Source organism: Urocitellus parryii, chromosome Y, assembly GCF_045843805.1.
Source record: "Urocitellus parryii isolate mUroPar1 chromosome Y, mUroPar1.hap1, whole genome shotgun sequence".
In the NCBI taxonomy this organism is placed as follows: Eukaryota; Metazoa; Chordata; class Mammalia; order Rodentia; family Sciuridae; genus Urocitellus; species Urocitellus parryii.
Window position 1 is genome coordinate 3,818,077 of NC_135548.1, and position 25,957 is coordinate 3,844,033.

At 39.0% G+C, this 25,957-nt stretch overlaps 2 protein-coding genes across 3 annotated transcripts in view; one reads left to right on the forward strand and one right to left on the reverse strand.

The window, feature by feature from the left end:
- Window positions 1–10,990, reverse strand: part of LOC144251041 (centriole and centriolar satellite protein OFD1-like) — a 48,807-nt gene extending 37,817 nt beyond the window's left edge. Inside the window, exons 1-3 of the mRNA XM_077794170.1 lie at window positions 10,807–10,990; window positions 10,626–10,723; window positions 10,390–10,488 (exon numbers count right to left, since the gene is read on the reverse strand). Coding sequence (XP_077650296.1) covers window positions 10,390–10,488; window positions 10,626–10,637 — 111 coding nt within the window. The 5' untranslated portion in view covers window positions 10,638–10,723; window positions 10,807–10,990. The remainder of the gene's footprint in view (window positions 1–10,389; window positions 10,489–10,625; window positions 10,724–10,806) is intronic.
- An 89-nt stretch (window positions 10,991–11,079) lies between these two features.
- On the forward strand, window positions 11,080–24,992 carry LOC113187397 (trafficking protein particle complex subunit 2). Of its 2 annotated transcripts, XM_077794177.1 has the most exons (6): window positions 11,080–11,171; window positions 11,441–11,661; window positions 18,804–18,915; window positions 22,337–22,480; window positions 23,183–23,269; window positions 24,396–24,992. In XM_077794177.1, exons 3-6 carry the CDS (start codon window positions 18,823–18,825, stop codon window positions 24,492–24,494), a joined length of 423 nt encoding a protein of 140 aa, XP_077650303.1. In that variant the 5' UTR covers window positions 11,080–11,171; window positions 11,441–11,661; window positions 18,804–18,822; the 3' UTR covers window positions 24,495–24,992. The 2 variants fall into 2 exon arrangements, with proteins under 2 accessions (XP_077650303.1, XP_077650302.1); XM_077794176.1 differs by lacking the exon at window positions 11,441–11,661.
- The last annotated feature ends 965 nt before the right edge of the window (window positions 24,993–25,957 follow it).

Genomic DNA, 25,957 nt, shown 5'->3' on the forward strand with positions numbered 1-25,957 from the left:
GAACTGCTCATTGGGGGACTTCTTTGGCTCCGCCCACGCGACCTAGCCAATCGGCCTCAAGAGCAGGAGGATTGTGGGAGGTGGTTGTTGGTGTGTGGGAGAGGCTTGTGGAAGCCGGTGGTGGCAGTTGGGCTCTGAGGGTTTTTCCTGAGGAGCTGTTTTGTTTGGCGTTTGTAGTTTTAAAAATAAAGTTTGTTTCTTTTGACAAGTGGCTCCTGAATTGTGCCCAGTCAGACTGCGGCATTTGGTGGCTCGCACGGGGAGCGACTGAGGGTAAGTAAACTGCTCGCCCCTGAGGGCAGGGCGAGAGGATGGGTAGCCATTCTAAGTTTACTCTTTTGTTTTGCTTCATTTTTGTTTTAAGTTGCCTGTCCCTGGAGATGAGTGAGACGGAAGAAAAACCGCTCACATTTGAGGAAAAACTATTTGCGTTTGAGGAACAGATAGGGAGAAAGGTCGGATGGACATTTCAGTCCCTGGAGATGAGTGAGACGGAAGAAAAACCGCTCACAACTGAGGAAAAACTATTTGCGTCTGAGGAACAGATAGGGAGAAAGGACGGATGCACATGTCAGGAGGATAGAAAGGCTATAATGAAATTTTGTTGTTCCATTTTTATTGGATTCTGTCTCGGTTTGGTTTGGTGTTATCTTGCTGGGTTGTATTATAGTAGAAATACGGGATCAGCAATTAGTAAAAAACAAACCGAAAGAGTGTTAAGTAAATTGTTAGACGAAGGAGGCATCTCAGTAAAATCAAGAATACTCAGGGCATACGTTGATACAATACAAAAATATAGCCCATGGCTTTTTAAGGAGGAGTTGTTAGATATATCACAATGGAACCATCATGGTGAAGATTTAAAAAGAATAGAAAAGTACAACCCAGGGACTCTGCCAGTTGGCACATTGACATTGTGGGCGAACGTATCTGGTTTGCTTAGTCCAAAGCCTTCAGATCAGACAAAGGTAGAGGAAGGAGAAGACATATTGATTCAAGTAAAAGAGGTCTCTCAAGTTAGTCAGAATGAGGAAAAGATTCAAGTACAAGAGAAGGTCTTTCAAGCTAGTGAGACAGAGGAAGGAAGTTTAGAGCAGAAAAAGCCATCAGGGGAAAAGTTACAACAGGAGACTGCTAATAACACCTTTCTATCAGAGAGCGAAAGTCTCCAACCAACAGCACCACCTCTACAGGAGACTGCTACTAACAGCATTCTATCACCAGAGGGCATAAGTGTCCAATCAACAGCACCACCTCCATATGCTAAGAGACTCCCAACCCCCGCAGTTGATAGTTGGGATCCTGAGACAGGATCTCAAGTATGCCCTGTATTTGAGGTAGGAGGGCAGCGAATTCACCAGGGTTTATTTTACAAAACAGTGAAGGAGCTAAAAGAGGCTGTAACAACCTATGGTCCTCAAGCACCCTTCACTGTAAGCTTGATCGAATCCATTACCAACTTAAACATGACGCCAGCAGATTGGGCTAATATGTGTAAAGCTGTGCTAACTGGAGGACAATACCTGTTATGGAAGGTTGCTAATGAGGAATTTTGCAAGGAGACAGCTATGGGAAATGCAGCAGCTGGTTATCCTCAGAGAAATCTAGATATGTTGTTAGGACCTTATGAGGATCGGCAGCAACAACTTGCATATGATCCTGGTGTATACGCACAAATTGCTATAGATGCACTTAAGGCATGGAAGACTTTACAAGGACATGGAGGTTTACAAGGTCAATTATCTAAGATAATACAAGGAGCTAATGAACCTTATGCTGAATTTGTAGATAGGCTTATTCAAACAGCTACCAGAGTTTTTGGGAATACAGAACAAGCAATGCCATTAATAAAACAACTGGCTTATGACCAAGCGAATCGTTGGTGCAGAGATATCATTAGACCATGGGAACAGGAAGATTTAAACAAATATATTAAATTGTGTAGAGACATTAATGAACAAGAGCAAGTCATGGCAGCTGCAGTAAAACAGGCTTTAGATGCCAGAGACATTAATGAACAAGGGAAATTGTTGCAGCTGCAGTAAAACAGGCTTTAGATGCCAGAGACATTAATGAACAAGGGCAAATTGTGGCAGCTGCAGTAAAACAGGCTTTAGATGCTGGGCTAAGAACATGCTACAATTGTCAACAAGCAGGACATTTTAAAAGGAATTGCCCCATAGGAGGAGGGTTTAACAATACTAGGTATCAAAGGAATAGAATACCGGGTATTTGTCCACGATGCCGTAGAGGGAGACATTGGGCTAATGAATGCCGTTCTCAAACCACCATAGAGGGTACTCCATTATCAAAAAACGAACAAGGACAAGGTTTTTATCCACAATATCGTGGACAAAGGCATCGGGCTCCGTTGCCAAAAAACGGACAGGGGGCCCCAATGCTCCGGGGCCCCAAACCACAAATATACGGAGCTCTGGAGGAACCCAGCAACCCCAGCAACCCCATCAGGGTAGTGCCCAGGGCATCAGATCCCTCATCAGACAAACCAGAGGGAGCGCAGGGTTGGACATCTGCGCCTCTGCCAGAGCAGTACTAACTCCAGAGATGGGAGTTCAAATCATTCCCACAGGGGTGAAAGGACCTCTTCCCAAAGGAACAGTAGGCTTATTATTGGGACGCAGCTCTTCTACTCTAAAAGGACTTTTGATAAGTCCTGGGGTAATTGATCCCGATTATGAAGGTGAAATAAAAATTATAGCCAGTTCTCCAAAGGGTATATCAGTAATTTCACCAGGAGATAGAATAGCACAATTACTAATAATACCAAGCCTACATGATAAATTTTCCAGTCATGTTGTAGAAAGAGGTTCCAAGGGATTAGGCTCCACAGGTGTAGATTGGGCTATGCTTTCTTTAAATTTAGATTCTCGCCCCATGCTAAAACTAAATATTCAAGGACATGAATTTAATGGGCTACTGGATACAGGTGCAGACCTTAGCATTATCTCTCGTCAAGAATGGCCAAAACATTGGCCATTACAACAAGCCACTCAAACACTTCGAGGCCTAGGAGTGGCGAATAATCCCGATAAAAGTGCAATGGTATTAGATTGGAAGGATCCTGAAGGATGTGAAGGAACTATACAGCCATATGTATTGGATCATCTTCCTGTAAATTTATGGGGACGAGATGTCTTAGATCAATTAGGTTTGACATTAACAAATAATATCAATCAAAATGCACCCACTATTATGGCTAGACAAGGTTTTAGGAAAGGAAAAAGATTAGAAAAACAAGAACAAGGTATAGCAGCACCAATACAAATAAATCAAGGAACAGACAGACATGGGTTGGATTTTCACAAAGGGCCACTGAGACAATAAAAATTACCTGGAAATCAGAAAGACCAGTATGGGTCCCTCAGTGGCCCTTGACTAAAGAAAAGATACAAGTAGCCCATGATCTGGTCAAACAACAATTAGTGGAAGGACATATACAACCTTCTGTATCTCCCCATAATACTCCCATTTTTGTCATCAAAAAGAAATCTGGTAAATGGAGATTATTGCAAGATTTAAGAGCCATTAATTATGAAATGGTCATTATGGGACCTGCTCAATCGGGGATTCCTCAGTTGTCTGCTTTGCCAAAAACTTGGTATGTTTTAGTTATAGATATTAAAGATTGTTTTTTTTCAATTCCAATTCATCCTGAGGATAGTCCACGTTTTGCATTTACTATCCCTGCACTGAATCATGAAGGTCCTGATCAGAGATATGAATGGAAAGTACTCCCTCAAGGGATGGCTAACAGCCCAACTATGTGTCAAATTTATGTTAACAGAGTAATCCAGCCACTTAGAAATCAAAATCCTGAGCTACAAATATTTCACTATATGGATGACATATTATTAGCACACAAAGCTAAAAACACATTGCTAGAATGTTATGCCACACTTACAAACTTATTAAAAAATTATAATCTAGAGATAGCAATAGATAAAGTACAATTAAATTTTCCAATTAATTATTTGGGAGTTCTATTATCCTCAACCATGGTCCGTCCACCAAAAATTCAAATACGAGTAGATCAACTCAAATCACTTAATGACTTTCAAAAGTTATTAGGAGACATAAATTGGATAAGGCCTTATCTAGGTATTCCAACAGGAGAATTGGGACCTTTATTTGATATCCTAAAAGGTCCATCAGATCCAAATTCACCCCGAATGTTGACGCCTGAAGCAAGAAAGGCATTAAAAATCATTGAAACATATATGGAAAATATGCATTTGGATAGAATTGATATAAGTTTGCCTTTATTATTTATTGTACTATCAACAAAAAATATTCCTACAGGAGTATTTTGGCAAGAAGGTCCATTATTATGGATACATTTATCTTATTCTCCTAACACTATTCTTACTAGGTATCCTGAGGCTGTAGGACAATTAATACTCAAAGGAATAAAAACAGCAAAGGCAGTGTTTGGAATTTCTCCTAATAAAATTATTACTCCATATACTATGAATCAAATTGATGAATTAGCTAATGAGTTAAATACTTGGGCAATAATCATGTGCAAATCTAATGTTTCATTTGATAACCACTTACCATCTAATCCTTTATTGTCTTTTTGGTCATTGCATCCTGTAATTTTTCCAAAAATGACAAGAAAAACACCTATCATGAATGCTCCAAATATATTCACTGATGGATCAAATAATGGTACAGCAGCAATAGTTACCCCTGATCGAACTTTTACATTTTTAGTACCCAAACAATCAGCTCAAAAGGTAGAGCTTAATGCAGTATTACAAACTTTTGTGATGTTTAAAGATTCTATATTTAATTTATTTTCTGATAGTCAGTATATAGTTAATGCTATAGTATCCCTTGAAGATGCTGGTAGGATTTCCCCTTCTTCTACTGTTTTCTCTTTGTTTTCCACTATACAAAGTTTAATCTGGGACAGAAAAGATCCATTCTTTATAGGACATATCAGGGCACATACAGGATTGCCTGGAGCCCTTAGTTTGGGCAATGATTTAGCAGATAAAACTACACATGACGTACATATTTTCTCTATACTAGAAGAAGCTATAAATTTTCATAAAAGGTTCCATGTCAATGCTAATACTTTACAAAAGCGTTTTAAAATAACTAAGGAACAAGCTAGACAAATAATAAAACAATGTCAAAATTGTGTGACCTTTTTACCACAAGTTAATCTTGGAGTCAATCCTAGAGGATTGATACCTAACCATATTTGGCAGATGGACGTCACACACTTGCCAGAATTTGGAAAATTAAAATATTTGCATGTTACAGTTGATACTTCTTCTGGATTTTTGATGGGCTCCCTTCATGCCGGAGAAAAAACTAAAGATGTTATAGCTCATTGCTTACAAAATTTTGCCACTGTGGGCATTCCAAAACAGTTAAAAACAGATAATGCCCCTGGTTATACGTCTACTTCTTTTAAACAATTTTGCTCATCATTTGGCATTACTCATATAACAGGAATCCCATACAATCCACAGGGACAAGGCATAGTTGAAAGAGCTCATCAAACTATTAAAATGTACTTATTAAAGCAAAAAGACGGAATTGGGAAGGGGTATATATTCCCCAAAGATAAACTTAAAATAACCCTTTTTACTCTAAACTTTTAAAATTTGGATTCATCAGGACTTAGTGCTGCAGAAAGGCATATGTGTCCAAAAAATGTACATAAGCCCAAGGTACTTTGGAAAGATATTCTAACAGGACAATGGAAAGGTCCTGACCCAGTAATTGTCTGGAGTCGGGGGTCTGTTTGTGTGTTTCCACAGGAAGAACAGCAGCCGATTTGGATTCCGGAGAGATTAACTAAAGTCCTAACCCAGTGATTGTCTGGAGTCGGGGGCCTGTTTTTGTGTTTCCACAGGGAGAACAGCAGCCGATTTGGATTCCAGAGAGATTAATTAAAGCAATTTCTACAGACCAAAAAGAAGATGATTTGGCTCAAATCCATAACAGCTGATATTCAAAACTCCAATTTGGCTATCCTTACATCTGCAACAGAACCAGGATGCTTTTTTCAATATCTATTTTATTCTATTTTGTTTTTTGAGCTCATATAGACCTAGGTTAATGTTTTGCTGATCAGTTCTATATATTTTTTTTTTTTTTTTACTATAGAGTTTTTAAACATTGCAATGGAGATTTCACCTGTAAAAAGTTATAAGGCCTTTACTATTATGTTATGTGTTGTATGTATTATATTATGTGTGCACACTTGTGTTTTGTGTTATATGTTTGAATGTACATATGTCCATATATCATATATGATTGAGCGCTCATAAAAAAAAAAAAAATGGATCCAAAATTTTTTTTTATTCACGTGATTTAAATGGTTTAATTTAAATTGGGTAAATAACTGTTAAGAAGGTTAACAGATCTGTTTGTTTACTTTCACCTATTCTTTTCATTATATTTAATAATTCTTTTCAAAATAATGTAAATTGTTAAGAAAATTGTTTTCTTTTAGTGCCTTCTAGAATGTTACACAATTATTAATATTAACCATTATTGCCAAAATTCCTATCTTCATCCCAGTGCCAGTGAAGATAATGTAAATTGTGAAGAAAATTGTTTTCTTTTAGTGCCTTCTGGAATGTTACACAATGTTTTCTTTAGCTATTATTGCCAGAATTTCTATCTTCATCCCAGTGCCAGTGAAGACAATGTAAATTGTTAAGAAAATTGTTTTCTTTTAGTACCTTCTAGAATGTTATATAATTTTTTCTTTAGCCATTATTGCCAGAATTCCTATCTTCATCCCTGTACCGGTGAAGACAAAGATAAAACTAATCTACAGTCTCTGCAATAGCCATCACTGAACCGCTTACAGAACTTGCCTAAACTATGTGTCACTTGTATGCATTGTGAACTCACTTGTATGCATTGTGAACTATCTGTTGGTGCAGCGACTTGTGGTAGTATTGGAGTATTGATTTGGTATATCTTCCTCCCTTCTGCTTGTAATGATCGTTCAGCTATTTGGGGGCCAACAGAGGTGAGGCAAAGAACCTCACCCCCCCCCCCCCCCCCCCGCTGGTACCTCTCCACAGGTGTGGCTGTATACTGGACCGGTAGTCAATGACGGGTAAGATCCAATTACAATGATACCAACCTAAGACAGGAGGCTGACGCCCTGAGGTCAGCTCATCCGAAGACGGGTAAGGACCATATGTAGTATTGGACAACCTAAGGCAGGCACGGTCCCTAAGCCACATGCTTGTTGTTTAAACAGAGAGGGGGAGATGTTGAGAGCCACAGCCAAAGGGGCCCCAGAAAACTTCCAGCTGCCAGCAAACTCCCAGCTGCTGGCTGATGATTGGCTCACAGTGGCCCCAGCAACATCTAGCTGATTGGCTCCTCTGTGGTGATGTTCATTGGGCTGTTTCCCTGCCCTTCAGACTGCCAGCTGATGATTGGCTCACAGCGGCCCCAGCAACATCTAGCTGATTGGCTCCTCTGCGGTCATGTTCATTGGGCTGTTTCCCTGCCCTTCAGACTACGGAACTGCTCATTGGGGGACTTCTTTGGCTCCGCCCACGCGACCTAGCCAATCGGCCTCAAGAGCAGGAGGATTGTGGGAGGTGGTTGTTGGTGTGTAGGAGAGGCTTGTGGAAGCCGGTGGTGGCAGTTGGGCTCTGAGGGTTTTTCCTGAGGAGCTGTTTTGTTTGGCGTTTGTAGTTTTAAAAATAAAGTTTGTTTCTTTTGACAAGTGGCTCCTGAATTGTGCCCAGTCAGACTGCGGCAGTAGCTCAGTTGGTAGAGTGCCTGCCTCACATGCACAAGGCCCTGAGTTCAATCCCCAGCACCACCAAAAAAAAAAAAAAAACAAAAAAAAAAACCCACCAAAAAAATAGAATAAGACATGCTGAAGAATACAAGGGTTGTTCAATATTAGAAAGTGTATTATTAACGAAGCACAACTAATTCTAGGTGAGTTAATATTTCACTTAATTCCAGATGGGTTAAGGAGTTAAATGTCAAAAAATAGTTTTTCTAAAATTTAAAAAGTGAAGATTCATTCTCTTAGTGGAGTACTGAGAATAAAAAGAAAATAGTTTTGACTATATAAAAACATAACAATATTCAATTTTAAAGCCAAATTAAAATTGAATACTGAGATAAATGAGAAAGGAATATGAACTGTCAATCAATGGAAAACATACAAATGGCCACAAAAGATAGACAACATTAATAGTCAAAAGTGAAATAACAAATGTACAAACAAGGTTTTTTCCAATCTTAGACTATGAAAAAGTAGAATAATGGGGCTGGGGATGTGGCTCAAGCAGTAGCGTGCTCGCCTGGCATGCGTGTGGCCCGGGTTCGATCCTCAGCACCACATACAAACAAAGATGTTGTGTCTGCCAAAAACTAAAAAATAAATATTAAAAAATTCTCTCTCTCTCCCTCTCTCTCTTAAAAAAGAAAAATGAAAAAGTAGAATGACAGCAATAGTGCTATGAAACAAATATTCTCAGACTGCTGGTGGAATATAAACGATTATAATCTTCCCAGAGCAAGAAATATACATCAAGCCAGTACCAAAAAAAAAAAAAAAGAATCTTACAAATGCTCATGTCCTTTGACTCAATAATGAAAGTCAATCTATGCTAGGCAAAAAAATAAGAGATGTAATTGACAGTTCTTTGTAAAACATTCAACAACTGGAAACTACTACACGAATTACTCATACATCCAAAGATTAGCCTGCTGTCACTGAAAATAAGGATTTCAACAAATTTAAGGAAATGTTCATCAAATCATTTAAATAAAAAAAATTGGGCTGGGGTTGTGGCTCAGAAAAAGAGTGCTCGCCTAGCATGCATGAGGCACTGGGTTCGATCCTCAGCCCTACATAAAAATAAAATAAAGGTATTGTGTTCATCTACAACTAAAAAATGTTTTTTTTTTAAAAAAAGATACACACACATTGTACCAAGTAGTGGTTATATTAGACGATTTTTCTCTTCTGCTTTTTTGTATTTTCCAGATGAGTGTGAAGTATTTTCATGAAGTTACATGAAGCAATGGGGAAGATGGTGGTGGTGGGGAATCAGGCTCAGTTTTCATTAATTTCTTGTTATTTTAAATGTAGAACATACTTCTGAAATATATATTATCAAAAAAACCAATGAGCCAATTCTACTCCTTGATGATAATCTAAATATATAGTGTAGTAATACATATTTGCTATCCATATTAAAGTATATTAGAGTCCAATATGGTGGTACCCAGTAGTGGTGTGAACAGTGAGGAGTTTGTGGGGCAGAGAAAAATCAATGCCAGCCACACCTATAAACACTAGGGCCAGTTTATAATAACTGTAATGCCCATGGGCTGGGGATATAGCTCAATTGGTAGAGTGCTTGCCCATGCACAAGGCCCTGGGTTCAATCGCCAGCAACATAAAACAAACAAAAAACTGTAAGGCCCAGACCTCAGTGTAGTAAAAAACCTCTGCAAAGAGAGAGAAAGAGAAAAAAAAAATTTTGGTTGATTTCATGTTATTAAAGAAACAAAGTTGAAATGGATGTAGTCAGAATTGAATGTTGAAGAAGTGGGAAATGATAGGAGCTGGAAGGTGTTTAATGAACATTGCATTATTCACTTCAATCCTCCTATGTCATCTCATTAGAGCTAAGCACAAAAGGCATCAAGGTGGGCTTCCTAGGATGATTTCTGAGCCAACAGTCCAAGACATTTTGTTTTCTGCCCCACTTAGCCAAAAATCAAATCTAATTTTGAAAATTATAATATAATAAACTGCTGTTTTACTGATTTTGTAAAAAATAACTATCAAAATAATATTCTGGGGCTGGAAGTGTGGCTCAGTGGTAGAGCACTTGCCTAGCTCCAATGAGGCACTGGGTTCGATCCTCAGCACCACATAAAAATAAATAAAGGTATTGTGACCATCTACAATTTTTAAAAAAATTTAAAAAGTATAATTGTGAGAAAAATAAATCTCTGACAAAATATATTGAAACATATGAATATTTAAAAAATTTTTTATTCCTTAAGCTATTCTGTCATAAGCAGTACACTTAATGTTTTCTATATAGTGTTAAATCAAACTTACTACAAAACCACTTGTTAAGGAATCTGTAAACTACATTTATAAAACAAACCTAAATTAAAAGGTGTTCATTATATAAGTATTACTTACTTAATGTCAGTTCAATAAATCTATTATTTGAATATTCTTTTTACGACTACTCAATATTTTCCATATAAAAATGTAATTCATTAATACAATGTGTACATCATACTACTTGAAAAGCCCAAGCTCTGGATAAATTTAAATGTGGACTGTTAACCAATTACACTTGTAAATTATGACACAGATATGCCTAAATCTGATACCTTAAGCGTGTCCAGTATACCCTGATCCTTAAACGTCTGGTACAGCTTTTTTCGCAGCTCATCTTGACTCAATACATCACACTTGGGGGACATGGTAGACTGGAAGAGAAAATTGTTATGAGTTACTCGGTGGGCAAAGGGGTCACTAATTTTTGAAAACAGACCAGCAGCCTCCCCGGAAACCCAGAGACTTCATTTCTGCCAGTACCGGGGAAGTGGCAGGTATAGCTAGCTACCTGAGCCATCATCAGGTATCTGCTTCCTCCCAATCGCCAGGACCCGAGTTCCAAAGTTCAGTCTAGGCTGCAGGCTCAGGACAAGAAGGAATCCCGGCCTGTTTGGGGGGAATAGGGAAAAACAAGAGAGCTGAATGTTCTGCCTAACACTCGAACTAGGAACTCAGAAGACGATGCGTACTTCCTTTCTCCGCGGTTCTGAAGGGTGGCAGGGCCGTGACCCTAGGGAGGGGAACTGTGAAAGGCTGATGGAAGGCGGACGCCGGGGCGGGGTGGCGGGGCAGCACCCAGAGATTTCACGGCTCAGAGCCCACATCACCCCTCCAGGAGACCCGCCAAACTGAACCGCCTTTGTCTGGACTGTTACGGCGCACGCGTCCATCTGCGCACGCGCCCAGCGCCACCGGAAGTTCCACCCACATCTCGCGAGAGCGTACCGATAGGGTCTCGCGAGTACTGCTCCTGGAGTCCTGACTGAAGCTGGGGAGCGCGGGTCTCTGTGGCGCGAACTGACTGGGCGTTTCCATTATCGGCCTTTCACTACAGGTAGGGGTTGGAGCGAGTGGGGGGCGGGCGCTCCGGGTCCTTGGGGGACGTCCCAGGCTCCACGTGAAGCGCACGTTGGTCTTGTACCTCCACCCCGCCCCGGCCTTGGCCAGCCGATTCAGTTAGCCCACCAGGCAATCCACACTGTGTTTCGATCTGCAAACGTCCGCCTTTTCGGAGACTTGGCTCTCACTAGGTCCTTCAGCTAACCCAGTGTTTCTTAACCACGGCATTATTGCTATGTGGAGCTGGAAAATTCTTTGTTGTAGGAGGCAGTCCTGTGCATCGTAAGATAGTCACAGCGTCCCCGGTCTGTACCGTCTAAAAGCCAGTGGCTCTCGGCCCTCACGCGCACAGGTATGAGAACCAAGTCTCCGGACATTGCCAAACAACCTCTGGGAGGCAAAATCGCCCCCAGTTTTTGAGAACCACGGAGCTGAGCTTTCATAGAATTTCCGCCGTTGTGTGCTCTGAGCAAGATTTTAAAAAGGTGAGCTCGATCCCGCAAGATGCTCAAGTTTAATTAGAAAGAAAAGGAACCAGAGCTCTCACCAGTAAGAAAATAGCGCAGCCAATGAATTGAAGAACGAAGATGCCTTGTAGACTGGGTAAACAGTTTATAAAAAGCGGAGGCAGTTTAAGATGAAAGTAATCAAGGACATATCTGTGGAAAAAGTGTAACTAATCAATGCCTTGATAGGGAGGATTTGAATGATGAGCACTGAGGAGAGCTTTGCTGGAAGGGGGAAATGTGCAAAGGAATGGGATGGGGGTGCGGATTATGTCCTGGCTCCCAAAGTCGTGCCCTGGGGACATAAGGTATTTAAGTCCTATGAGGACAAAATTGGGTCAGTGTCAGCTTTTTGCACAGTACTGAAGAGTATAATGAGGTTTGATCCCTGGCTGTGAAAAGTTTTAAGTATCTAAAAGCCAGCAAGAGTAACACTTCAGAGGAGGTGAAAAGCCTATAGGTTTGGGTTGGAAATAATTGTGGAAGAGGGACTTAGTTGTACATTAAAGAATGGGAAAGGGTTGTATAGAATCAGGGAGAGCATTCCAAGCACAAAGAAGTAAGAACAGTCTGGAGTGGATGTAATCCAAAGTGAGTTTTAGAGGAAAAGTAAGTAGGCGGTCTCAGCTCTATCAGAGGCGAACAATAAAGTTGAGAAAAGACAATGTGGGAATCTGTTTGGGGTATTAGTACATGATGTTGTAGTTGAGAAACATTAAGGCTTTTGAGCAGAACAGTGAAACAATGAAAACAGTGTTCTGATAAGTGTTGATATTTACTGTTAAAAAGTAGAATCACATGCTCACTGTTTAAAAAGGCCTGAAGACACTCCCAACCCCATCTTTTGGTCGCAGAGTTGAATAGGATTAGGTAAAATGTTCTAAGAGTCAGCATTAACCCACTTAGGGGTGGGGAAATTGCTTATAACATTAATGAAAGATTTCCCATTAGATACTTATCAATAGTATTCATTTTTTTTAAACCCACTTATTGCAATAATCAGGTCCCTTGCCACACCGCTGGAGTCTTGCAGCCCCAGGTCTATGGAACAACTGAAACCACTGCTCTCAGGAGCACAGGGCAGTTAAGTTCCTCTATAGAGGCTGTAAAGAACTTTTTTGTAAGAAATGGTTGGCTTTGGAACTGGGATGCATGAGTTTTGCCTTGCATTTCTCTGCAGTTTAAAATTCTTAAGAGTTGGAAGGGAATTTTAAGTTGAGATCATCCTCCCACTCTGATACTGGTGGTCTTCAAACCACCCCTTACACATTTCTAGCTTCCTTGTAACTTCAAAGTAGCCCTGAGCTTGGCCTACAGAGCTGTTTGGAATGTCTTTCCAATCCAGAGTCTAAATATTTGACACTCATGTAGGCACTGCACTCCCTATAGCAGACACGAATAATTGATCACAGCAATTAACTGCTGACATCACTTTGTCTTAGTTTCTTTCGCAGCACCAGTTCCTGGTTGATAGTACCAGTTTGTTAGAATTCATTCACTAGAAGAAACCCTTTGCCATCCCTAACTCAAATCCCTTTTCTATTAGATAGCATAGAGTATTATGCTGCGCGTGCACACACACACACACACACACACACACACACACAAGCAGTCTCCCCCTCACCGCAACATCTTCAGTTCCTCTTGTTTCCAGAGCATTCTCTAGCCTAGATCCCACCCTCCCCCCCAAAAAATAGTTTAGAGTTATTGATCTCTTTAAAATATGATTCCCAGAACTGAGTACCTTGCCCAAAGATGATGTTATTAATAAAGAGAACTTCATCTCTTTCCCAACCTTGCTTAGACATTCTTTCTCTCAGTGCAGCCTAAAATTGTTTGTTTTTTTGACCATCATATCAAACTGCTACCTATTAACTGAGCTTGCAAAATTAAAACTTTGGGTAGATTTGCTTTTAATCTAGGTTTCCCTCCTCTTGTTGCCGTGCAGTTATTATTAATTTTTTAAACCCACTTGCAGGGCTCTATTTTTCATCCTCTTAAATTATCTTGTTAGTTTCACCTGACTTTCCTAGCAATGGAGTTTTAAAATAATTCTTTGGGGGCGGAGTACTGAGGATCTAACTCAGAGACACTCTACCACTGAACTACATCCCTAGCCCTTTTTTTATTTTGTGACAGTTGCTGAGATTATAGGCATGCACCCCATGCCTGGCTCCCTATTTTACCATCTAATAAATTATCTGCCTTTAGTGTTACCTTGAATGTGGTAAGTTTTGTCCAAGTTAGTTTAAATGCTGACCTAGACTAGGTTAAGGTCAACCTCAAAGCCTCCTTAGAGACCCTGGGCCATAAATTGACATAGAATAAATATGCAGTGTTCTTCAGGTCCTGACACTCAAGTGAGTCATCCTTTATTCAGCAAATAATCAATGCTTACTGGACCTCTGGCACTTTTGTAGCTCTGGGGTTATCACAGTGAATAAGACTGCATCTGTTTTCATACTGTGTATCATTCTAGCAAGACTACTAATATCACCCAGGCTATAGGTCTCCAGTTTGTTCTTAGATAGTGGCAAAAAATGATTTACTGTCTACCTACCATAATTCCCTTCCAAAACAAAATGTAAATTTTGCATGACTTGTTCTCAGTATAAGTGGAGTATGTGAATAAATAATAACCTAATCTATTTCTTCTAGGTATTCATATTAATGAACTTATAATAAAAGCTCCTGACACAGTATCTGGCCAAAAATGGAAATTTAATACATATTTCTGTTGTATTAGTGTCTTTGAAGGTGCCCGGTTATAGACTAGGAGACAACTTTTTTCCTGTTTCTGAAAGTAGTAGCATTTATCTTTCTCTGAGGTTATGACACTTTTATATACCAGGGCTTACTCAAATGTTACTAATACACAATATTTGTTAATCCAAGCTATATAATTTGTTAGGACCTGAAGACGTAGATTTATTGAAATGCCTATTTTCTTAACATGCCTACCTTGAAATTTGCATCCTGCCTAACTTGCTTTCTTCCATGCTTGCTGTTTGAAAGTTATTCTCTCTAACAAAAAAATGGAATTTAAGGAGATCTGTGTCCTCTTCAGTATGTACCATGTACTTGAAGCAGTTGACCTTTTTCCCCTACTCTTTCCTCATCAAAACCTAAAAAAGGCTTTTTAAAAAAATATATATTTTAATATATTTCACACTTTTTCAGTTTCTTGTGGGCTTTTGCCCTTCTGATTCTAGGCTCACAGATTTCAGGTCCTGTTATATTCATTACTAGTTAGTGACCTGCTTTCTACATCATTTATCTGTCCTCTTTAAGGTAGCCAGAGAGCACCTCATATCACCAAGTTGATTTCTTTAGTTGTCTCCCTCTCAAAAAGAGGATCAAGTCTCCCTAGCCACCAGGGACCCATTCTACCACAAGTGAGAGTTCTGGCTCTCCTCAGCAGCCATCAAGTCTAGTCCCTTGTCAGACTTTAGTAACCTTTCACAAACAGTGTTGATCACCCGAGAGTCCTGAGACCCCTGTGATTTCAGCACTAGAGTTATCAGTTCATTTCAGTGTTGAGGCTACTTAATGCTGAAATCCCACCTTGTTCCTAATTCCTGCATTCCAGCAGCATCTGAAAAACATCATAGTCTAGATTACAGCCCCTTCTCTGCAGTTCCATTCTGCAAGCATTGGGCATCCTTGTGATTATGGATATGTGGTGGAAAAAAATATAGGCTCTGTTTATTTCCACATTGTCTTTCCCATGTTGCTGTGGTTATCTTCACATTGGTATATCATGGCCTCCCACAATACCTTTTATGTATTTTGAAACCCATGCTCCTGGTAAGTGAACTCCCTTTGTCTCCTGTCTCTTCATAAAACATGCCTTCTACCCATGTGCTGACACTGCCTTTTTTCTCATACCTACAGGTTTCCTACTGCTGCCTTAATATTGCCACAACTTCAGTGGCTTAATATAACAAATATATTACCTTACGGTTTTGTAGATAGAAATTTGACACAGGTCTCACTGATCATCAGGGCAGTGTTCCTTTTGGAAACTCTGAGGAGAATCTGTTTCCTTGTGTTTTCCAGCTTTAAGAAGTCACCTGCATCCCTTGGCTTTGGCTTAATCCTCCATTTTCAAAGCCCTGAACACTGTAGCTTTGTGACCATCTGTGTGCCTACATTTCCCTCTGACTTTCCTCCTCTGCTGCCCTCTTCCGTATTTAAGGATGCTTGTGATTATATTGGGCCCACTTGGATAAGCCAGAATAATCTCCTATCTCAGGGTCAGCTGACAAGCAGCGTTAATTCCATCTGCAGCCTTAAATCCTCTTTGCCAGGAATACTGACATACAGGTTCCATAGATTAGGACTTCTCAAGAGAGGGGCACTGTTGAGCATGATCACCTGAGCAAGGCATTTGGAAACCATGCTAGATTCTTCTCTCTTCCTCAGCTCCCCAGTTTAATTCCCAAATTCTGTGTAGCTACCTCCTTACCTCTAGATCTGGCCATCCTTGGAGATGATTCAAGGGCCTCTATTAAGTTGATGGGAAAATTGAGCAGACTCATGCCAACAGGCATTTTAACCATATCGATTGCTTTATATAATTTATTTTATATATTGGAATTCTGAGTAATACTTGCTTTGTGGGTAGAAAAGATTGCTGAACTTTTATATTTATAAGAGTTTACAATCATTGATCTGTAGTTGTGCTCTTCTGTATTGTAGCCATTAGCCACATGTGGCTATTTATGTTTAAATTAATTAAAATTAACTAAATTTTCAAACTTAGTTCTGCAGTCACACTGGCCACATTTCAAATGCTACTGGCTCCCATTTTGGACAGTGTAGTTATAGAACATTTCCATCCTTGCAGAAAGTTCAGTATATTGGACAGCAATAGTTTGTCTCACCTTTACCCATTATTACCCAGTGGTAGTGAGCCTGCAAGTAGTTGCTAAGTAATTGCAGGTGTTCTGTTCCTGAGACAATGGGGTTATTTTCTCCCAAGGTTTTCAGTTCTTCTGCTTCACCTGGCAGGTTTTCTTCAGTAGAATTGGGTGGAGAACTACAACCCTTCTTACTTGAGCAGTTTGTGAAATCAAATTATTGGCAGCCCAAGTCAAGAATAGAATGTAGGTAAGGAAAACTGTCTCATCTGCTCAACTGGGTGGTTTTTAACAGAACTCTTCATGCTATGCTCAAACACTGTGCATCTCTCCCATTGGTGGATTCCATAAATGGGTGAGAGTCTGGAGAGGAATGTATACATGTATTTCATTCTGCTGCTTAAGTTTGGTGTTTGTGTGTTTTCTCCTATTGCTGTTAAATGTTTGTGCTGAAGAAAGTAAGCCCTTCCCTTGGGAAACTCCAGCTTTAAGCCTCTTCCAACAAGAGTTTATGATATCATTATTGGTTCAAATTACAAATTCCTTTTGCTCTTCCTGCACTTCCATTGGAGATTTGTTGCCAATTCCCCTAGTTTTGCATAGCTTTTGTATCATTCCTGCTTATCTTTGTTATTCAGTTTTATTATTTGAATCTTTTTCATATCTTTCCCCTAAAACAGGGACAAACTTTTTTCTAAAGGGCCTGATGGTCTCTATTGCAGCTGTTCAGCTCTGCCATTGAAGGGTAAAAGCAGCCTTAGACAATAGTAAGAGGATGCATGAGGCTAGATTTGACTAGCAGTCTATAGCATGTCAGCCCCTGCCCCAAATAACATTTAAAATCCTACTTCATCATGCCAAAGGAGTTTATCTACCTTTTCTCATTAGTCATAGTTAAAAGTACCAAGTCAAGTTAAAAGTGTCAACTAGGCCCTGATTTCCTGATTAGGAAACAGATTTCAGATTTCTGATTTCAGTGCATGTTCTGTGTGAATCAGCAGAAGGCCTGGTGAGGTTTGGTGAGTCTTAGGCTCTATCTGTCCCAGATGTCCAGGATGCTGACTGGATACTCCCAGTTAACTGGATTCCCTCCACACATTGAGGAGTTACTAGATGCTACCTCCTGGTGTGTATATACTCTTCCATGTTGTTCTAGATAATCACTGTGAACCAGACAGCATGCATTAGATTGTGGCATCCTTACAAGCACACCATGAGGAAACTATGATGTTATCCCTGTTACACAGATGAGGAAACAGAAACTGGGAGAAGGAGGACCATGCCTGTGGTCACATTGCTAATAAGAGGCAGAGCTAGACTTGAACCTGGCTTTGTTTAACTCCAAAGCTCTTCTTCTAAAAATACAAATGTGTAAATCCATCCACCCCCACTCCTCTCCCCACCAAGCCATCATCTGTCTTTCTGTGCATCTAAAGCCTGGAATAACTGACTATCCCTGCCCAGTTACTTAGTTTTGTTTTGTTTTCTTTAGTCAACCCTTAACCCTAGTTCCAAGATCTCAATGCCTCAGAATTTTTTCCTTTTGGATTATTTCTTCCATTTTTTTCTAGAATACAGATTTGTTTCTTCCTTATAAATTGGTGTATGAAGAGGCATATCATAGGCTCTTGCATTTGCAGACTTAAATTTGTAGCACACATCCTTTAGGTAGAAAGAAGACAAAGTATACAATTTGTAGACAAATGCTATAGTGTCTCCTTTATGTATACATGTGTGTGATACAGTTGTTTTTAGCTTCTTCTGAAGGATGCCTCCTGGAAATTTCCAAGGCAAGCTAATTATTGCTTTCATCTTTTCCACATTCCATTGTACTTAACTATTCACCACCCTCTATTAATCTTCCCAGGTGTTGATGTGCAGGCTAACTGGTACAGTCCAAATTAAATGGAACTCCGTCAGATACAGGATTCCTTGAGCTGAATGTTCCAAACTTTCAGATAATAAAAATGTTATCTCTGTGATTTCATATTAGAGGCTTTTCAGTTTCCCTCTGGATATACAGTATATTGGATTCTAAGTATATTATATTCTATAGGATATATCATAAATATCTAATTTGTATAATCCAAAAGACACATGTATATGATAATATACTGGAAAGCATGTCAAACTCAGTGGCATTCTCCTCTACAATGTGAAGTTTAAATTTAAAAAATTCTAGAGTTTGTGTTAATCATTTTTGGATTTCATTCAGTATTGAGCACTAAAAATATATTATTTTTTATTTAATTTAATTAGGAGCCATATATTGAAGATAATGTCTGGAAGCTTCTACTTTGTAATTGTTGGCCACCATGATAATCCAGTTTTTGAAATGGAATTTTTGCCAGCTGGGAAAGCAGAATCCAAAGTGCGTATGAAAGCTTAAATTCCACATGAAAATTTTTATGCTCTTGTAATAATATGGTATAGTATGATTTTAGAAATGGAATCGATCTGGACAGATGAAGCAACTCAAGTCCACCACAGTTAAATGAGGGTCTCTCTGGAGGCCCACAGACTGATAGAAGCCAGCTAGGAGATGTCTTTGAAATTATTTATTCAACCTTCAATTCCGCATACACTTAGTACAGACTAGCATGATGCCCAGGTCTTTTTCCTATAATATTAAGTTCACTATGTCACCCTCTATGAAGTGCTGCTTCTTAAATGCATGGAAAGATAATCCACCTGTAGTGGGTCTGGATGAATAGTCCTTGCTGCCTGAAAATGCTATGGAAGTCCATTCTGTTTCACTGAATCACATTTTTCCATCAGGACAGACATAGTAGATCAATTTATATACATGAGACCCTTGCTCCCATGTCTTGCTGTCACTGAATCTATAGCACCTTGTTTTCAGTGCCTGTAGCACTGCTGTGCTGGGTAGTGTCTGTGTGGTCTCTTCTCCAGAGACTACCTGGCTGTGTGCAGGTAATTCTGAAAGCGTACCAGAGGTTAGGCCCCTTGACTTTTTTATTGTCAGGGATAGGTCCTGAAAAATAAGCTTGGGCTGGGTACAGTGGTGCATACTTGTAATCTCAGCAACTTAGGAGGCTGAGAGAGAAGGATTGCAAGTTTGAGGCCAGCCTTGACAACTCAGTGAGACCCTGTCTTGAAAAATAAAAGACTTTGGGATATATCTCATCCCCACGATGTAGCTCATCTTGGGGATGTATCTCAGTGGTTTCAATCCCCAGTACCAAGAAAAAGAAATAAACTTGGTTCAAGAACATATTACCAACCATTCAAACAGTCATAGAGTCTTGAGATGAGAGTAGCCCAATCCTTCTGGGCATGGTGGCACACACGTGTAATCCCAGCTACTCTGGAAGTTGAGGCAAGAGGATCACCAGTTTGAGGCCAGCTCTTATTTGGGCAATTTATTGAGAAAAGACCCTGTCTCAAAAATAAATAAGGCTGGGGAGGTACGTAGCTCAATAGTAGAGCACTTGCCTAGCTTGTGTGAGGCCTCCATTCAATCCCCAGTACCATTAAAAAAGGAGAGAGAAAGCAGTTCAATCCCCTCCATCTTTTTGTAATAGTACATATTCCTAATAAGTTGATGAGAAATACACTATGTTTCTCCTGGCCTCCACAAATAGGCTTCAATGTCCTTTAGGACCAGCTGATTTTTTAAATTAATCATAATGCACACTCTTAAGCTATAAGATACTTTTTAATTGGTCAAATCTTGCCACCAAAATATGAAATTGGAGGTATTTTCTACCTCGGTATTGTTGCAACATTGTTTTCCCACAGTCTTATGAGAATGTTGTACATTAAAATTTTGGAGGTATCTTTACAGCTATAATTGCTTTGTGGGACATTGCTACTTCTATACAATTTTTGTTCTCTCTAGCGGACTTGTGATGGACAGAGTAGCATATATAAAAACACTTTATCGATTCACTTGGTCTTATTTCTTTCTCCTGTGACCACTTATTATCTTAAAGCATTTCTACCATTCATACCCATTCTTTCAAGTGTGATCATTAGTGTGAAGTCATGGAAAACACTGTTGTGAGCCAGACACAAAATACATCCATTACTCTAAGGATTCAATTAACTTCGTCATGGCAACATAAGTGAAGTAAACATACTTTAGCTGTACAACGGATTCCAAGGCAACTGCAACCTTCCTCCAGCCTATCCATGGGAACGGTCTTTTTAGCAAAAGGGTTGTATTACTTTCCTGTAGCTGTTGTGACAAAATACCAGAACTTAAGGGGCTTAGAACAACAGAAATTTATTGTCTCATAATTCTAGGAGGCAGAAGTCTGCAATTAAGGTATTGGCAGGGCCATATGCCCTCTGAAGACACTAAGGAAGGGTCTTTTCAGGGTCTCTTTCCTAGCTTCTGGTAGTTCCTTAGCTTGTAGCACCAGTGTTCATGTGGTCTTCTTCCTGTGTGCATGTCTGTCTCCAAATCCCTTTTTATAAGTGCCCTGGTTATATTGGATCAGAGGCCCATCCTACTCCATTATGGCCTCATCTTAACCACATCTGCAGTCACCTTCTTTCCAACAAAAGTCACATTTTTAGGTACTGGGGCTTTGGATTTCAATAAATGAATTTTGGGGGAGATACAATTCAGGCTATAACAGATATTCATTAAAAACTACATTTTCAAAGAAAGAATTCCACCAGAGTAGGCTGCATTCCAAATTGTGAGCTTCCTCTCCACATTATGGTGGATCAGTCCCACCCTCTCTGCTGTTAAGCCATTTCAGTTTACCAACTGGACATTCCCAGCTCTGACAGGATTATACTCTGCTGTTAACATGATGACTGCTCACAGCTGAGGCTGAGTGTGGCCTCCTACCACTCCCAGATTCCCATGCCACATAAGTTCCACTCGCCTGAAAGAGGCCTCTGGCAGGTAAGCACGAGTGCTAACTCTTCAGCTATCTCTATGGCTTCCCTGGTGCCACTGCTCAGGAAGCCCAGCCCTCTCTGCTGTCTCCTGCCCTTGAGATGGTGTGTGACACCCATTTTCTACTACTGTCCTTTGCCATCTCCATGGCCCTAGCCTCCCTAATGTGTTCACCTTGATCCACATTCACCTGACACATGTTTTTCATGTCTTTCTCTAATAAGATTTGAGCTGCTTTTTTTTTTTGTTTGTTTTTGTGGTATTGAACCCATAGGTGCTTAACCACGGAGCCATACCCGTAGCCTTTATTATTTTTATATTTTGAGGCAGGATCTTGCTTAAGTTGCTGAGGCTGGCTTTGAACTTGTGATCCTCCTGCCTCAGCCTCCCAGGTTACTGGGATTATAGATATTGAACCCATAGGTGCTTAACCACGGAGCCATACCCGTAGCCTTTATTATTTTTATATTTTGAGGCAGGATCTTGCTTAAGTTGCTGAGGCTGGCTTTGAACTTGTGATCCTCCTGCCTCAGCCTCCCAGGTTACTGGGATTATAGATATGTGCCACCAACCTCAAAATGTGAGCTTGAAAGCAGGAGAATCTAACTCCCCACCTCCCTGTCCTCCCCGCTTAAGTGTATTCTTTCACATGCTTAAAGGGTTACAGAATTTGGTAACTTCCTTTAATATTAAAAATATAGTTTCTTGGAAACATTTATTGGCTATTTCTGTTATTGTTGAGTTTTAGGTATCAAATTAAAACATGAAAACAAGTTTTTTTGTCTCTTGATAGTAAGTGAAATAAAAGCAAATGGTGTTTTTCCCTACAAGAAAACCACATATAGAATTTATAGAATTATTGGGATTTCTGATACCACATTGCAATGTTAATCTGTTGCTTCTCTCTGTCATTTAGGATGACCATCGTCATCTGAACCAATTCATAGCTCACGCTGCTCTTGACCTTGTGGATGAAAACATGTGGCTTTCAAATAATATGTATTTGAAAACTGTGGACAAATTCAATGAGTGGTTTGTGTCAGCATTTGTCACTGCAGGGCATATCCTTAACTTATTAGTAAAGATACTGAACTAAGGTTGGGTTAGCAAATAGAACATTGAGCACAGATACAGGCTCTGAGTCTATAGGTTTCAAAGAATCAGGTAAAAATTTTCAATTTATAGGTTACTTTTTTAAAATAGTTTTTGTAGTTATAGTTGGACACAATACCTTTATTTTATTTTTTTTCTACCACTGAGCCACAAACCCTGCCCTAGGCTACTTTTCTATTAGGAAAAACTGTGTTTTAACAGATCATTTTAAAGTTATCTATAAAACTCAGGTTTAGCCAGGTGCAGTGGTGCACGCCTGTAATCCTGGCAACTTGGGAGGCTGAGGCAGGACGATTATAAGTTCAAGATCAGCCTTAGCAACTTAGTGAGGCCCTAAGCAACTTAGCAAGTCTCTGTCTCAAAAAAGGGCTGGGGATGTGGCACCCCTGGTTTAAATTCCTAGTACCTCCCCTGCCCCCAAAAGAAAAACGGGTTTATCTGAATCATATTGAGGATGATTTTATTTTGTATGTATTTCTGACTTAAAGATTATATTCTCTTTAAGGTAAAACTAAGTTGACTTTAGACCCAGTTTATGTATTTAACTTTTCCATCGCAAACTACCATGCATGTGACTAATTTGAGTAACATAGCAATTATTGCTTTTTCACTTTTCATTTCTAATAAAGATTATACCTTAATTATTTCACATATGAGAATTATTATGCTTCATGATATAAGGCAAGAAGATGGAATCAAGAACTTCTTTACTGATGTCTATGATTTATATATAAAGGTATGGTATCTTCTACAATTTTTTAAAATCTGATTATAAAAAAGGATTCTAGCTTTGACAGGAAACTAGACTGTTTTAAGTAACTCCTTTTTGCAGTTTTTCATTTCACACTAGATTTTCCCCAATTAGAACTAGCTTTGGCAACTTTCTCAGCAGGCAAGTCTTCACTGACAAGTTAAGATGTGTTTGGGAAAACAGCTCTTGGTAGGCTACTTCCCTGATAAATTCAACTATATTCACCAAAGGGAGAAGAATGATACCTTATCAAGTGATTGTGGTGTGATGATCAGTAGCTTCTTTCCTTATTAGTAATTTCATTTAATATTAATTTTTTCCTACATATGTTATAATGTGCTTACTTTAGCTAAGGAACTGATCATTTAGCTTTGTGTGAAAGAATATTAAAACTCCAATTAAAAAATGTTACCATACAAGAATAACTTTTCTTAACACTGAACATATGACAAAATTTTTCCTTTGTTAATGTAGTCCAAAGGATCTTACAGATTAATCCATGTATTTATAATGTATGAATACAAGTAGGTTTGTTTCTCATACAGGGTGAATCTGGAAAATTAATTTAATTTATACCCACAATATCTATCCTACTACCATTAGTTTTGCTACAGGTACTTCTCAAAACTAAAACACCAAAACAAAAAATTTTCTCAAGGGGACATTAATGTTTAACAATGGAGCATTTTCAGTGAAACCTAAAAATGTGGTATTCAGACTTGTTTTGAATATCTTTGATGAATTTTTTTAAATAGATTTTTTTAGTTAGATGGACACAATACCTTTATTTTATTGATTTATTTTTATGTAGTGCTGAGAATCGAACCCAGTGCCTCATGGGTACCACTGAGCTAGAACCCCAGACCAATCTTTGATGAATTTTTAAAAAAATATTTTTTAGTTGCCAATGGACCTTTTATTTAATTTATTTATTCATATGTAGTGCTGAGGATCAAACCCAGGGCCTCATACATATCAGGCAAGTGCTCTACCACTGAGCCACAACTCTAGCCCCTCTTTGATGAATTGTAATTTAAAAGTTTTAAATAATTTAGAGACTTGATTTATCAGCCTTTTTGCTTTGACAAACCAATACCTTCTTCTTTCCTAGTTTGCAATGAATCCATTTTATGAACCCAATTCTCCTATTCGATCAAGCGCATTTGACAGAAAAGTTCAGTTTCTTGGGAAGAAACATCTTTTAAGCTGAATGCAGAAAAATTCTGAAGTAAACTGTGTCACCACAATGGGGTATACTCAGAAATGTGTACATTGTAAGTAACTTGATTAAATAGTCTGGAAAACTTTTACTTGTCTCAGTTTATCTAAATCTAATAGAATTTCTTTATAAGTAGTTACATTCTGTTTCATGTGGATTATCAACAATTTGCTTGTGAAATGTTATTTATAAAGAGCTTTTTATCAATAATCTTAATAAATCGAGAATAAGCTTTTGACTTTCCTGATCTTGATATAAAAATTCATTAAAAAACAAAAAGTCAGGATTGGGTAGACAAAAAGTTTCTCCAGAAGTGAATGAGCTTGATAGCACATACATTGACTGTATATTTGGAGATGTTATAAAACTTTATAGTACATAGTATTACTCAAGAAGCTGAAGCAGAAAGATTTTGCAGTGCTAAATGTTGCATGCCTGCCTCTGTCAGAGGGTAGGAATAGGATCCTACTATAGTTCTAGAATCCTGGACCCATGTATGAAAAATAGACCAGTTATAGGCCACAGTGAAACATTGCCTCCATGTCCTTATGTTCTTGTAGTTCCTCTCTCTGAAGACAGTAAACTAAGGGTTAAATGGACCTGTTGATCTCTATTGTAAAAAACTGTAATGCAATTTAAGAAATGTTAGTAAAGAAGTTTAGATTACATTAACATTTGCAGTTGGCCTTTTTGGCTATACACTGGGGGACCAGGAATGGTCTTTCCTGTCCTTTAATAGTGTCTGATTTGACTGTAAAATAGTAAATATACAAGGAAGAGCAAGTAATAGAACTGGAGTCTTTTTGTGTGTGTGTGTGCTAATTGTGAGCATATCTGAATAACTTTTGAGCAAGTAATTCTAAGCTTGGTCTTAATATCCTGTTAAGTTGCTACTGTCATTTTTTTTACTCTATTTATTTAATATCTTAAATAAAGCTGTATGTTCAATATTGTGGTAATTTTGCTTATTTCTGGTATTGGAATTGAACTCAGGAGTGCCCTATCACTAAGATAAACCCCCAGCCCTTTTTATTTTGTATTTTGAGATAAGAACTTACTAAAATTGTCCAGGCTAGCCTTGAACTTGTGATCCTCCTGCCTCAGCCTCTGAAGTATAGATGTGTGCCACTGTGCTGCCAGTTGAGGTAGTCTGATAACCAATTTTGAAGGGCCGCCCAACACAACCAGTTTTAGTCCTATTTCCCCTATTGAAAATCTGCAAAGTAAAATAACCTAATCCAATGGACAGATCACTTCTGAGTAGGCACCATAGTTTTGGGAGCAGGCAAAGATACTCATAGAAATCTAGGAGTAATTCCAGCCACGCTAATAGGAGACCCAAGCATGTATTTATTGTGTATAATTTGCCCCACCCTTAGCATATAATCCTGAGGGCTATAAAGTGAGCCAGCTAGGAGGAGCAGTGTGTTAACAGCAGGAAGTCATAGGGCTGA

Bases quoted from the DNA above. Each gene is read 5' to 3' on its own strand.
- LOC113187397 (XM_077794177.1), top strand. From the start codon at position 18,823: ATGTCTGGAAGCTTCTACTTTGTAATTGTTGGCCACCATGATAATCCA. The intron at 22,481-23,182 runs CATATCCTTAAC...TTAATTATTTCA, and splicing joins CAGCATTTGTCACTGCAGGG to CATATGAGAATTATTATGCT. The intron at 23,270-24,395 runs GTATGGTATCTT...CTTCTTTCCTAG, and splicing joins TCTATGATTTATATATAAAG to TTTGCAATGAATCCATTTTA.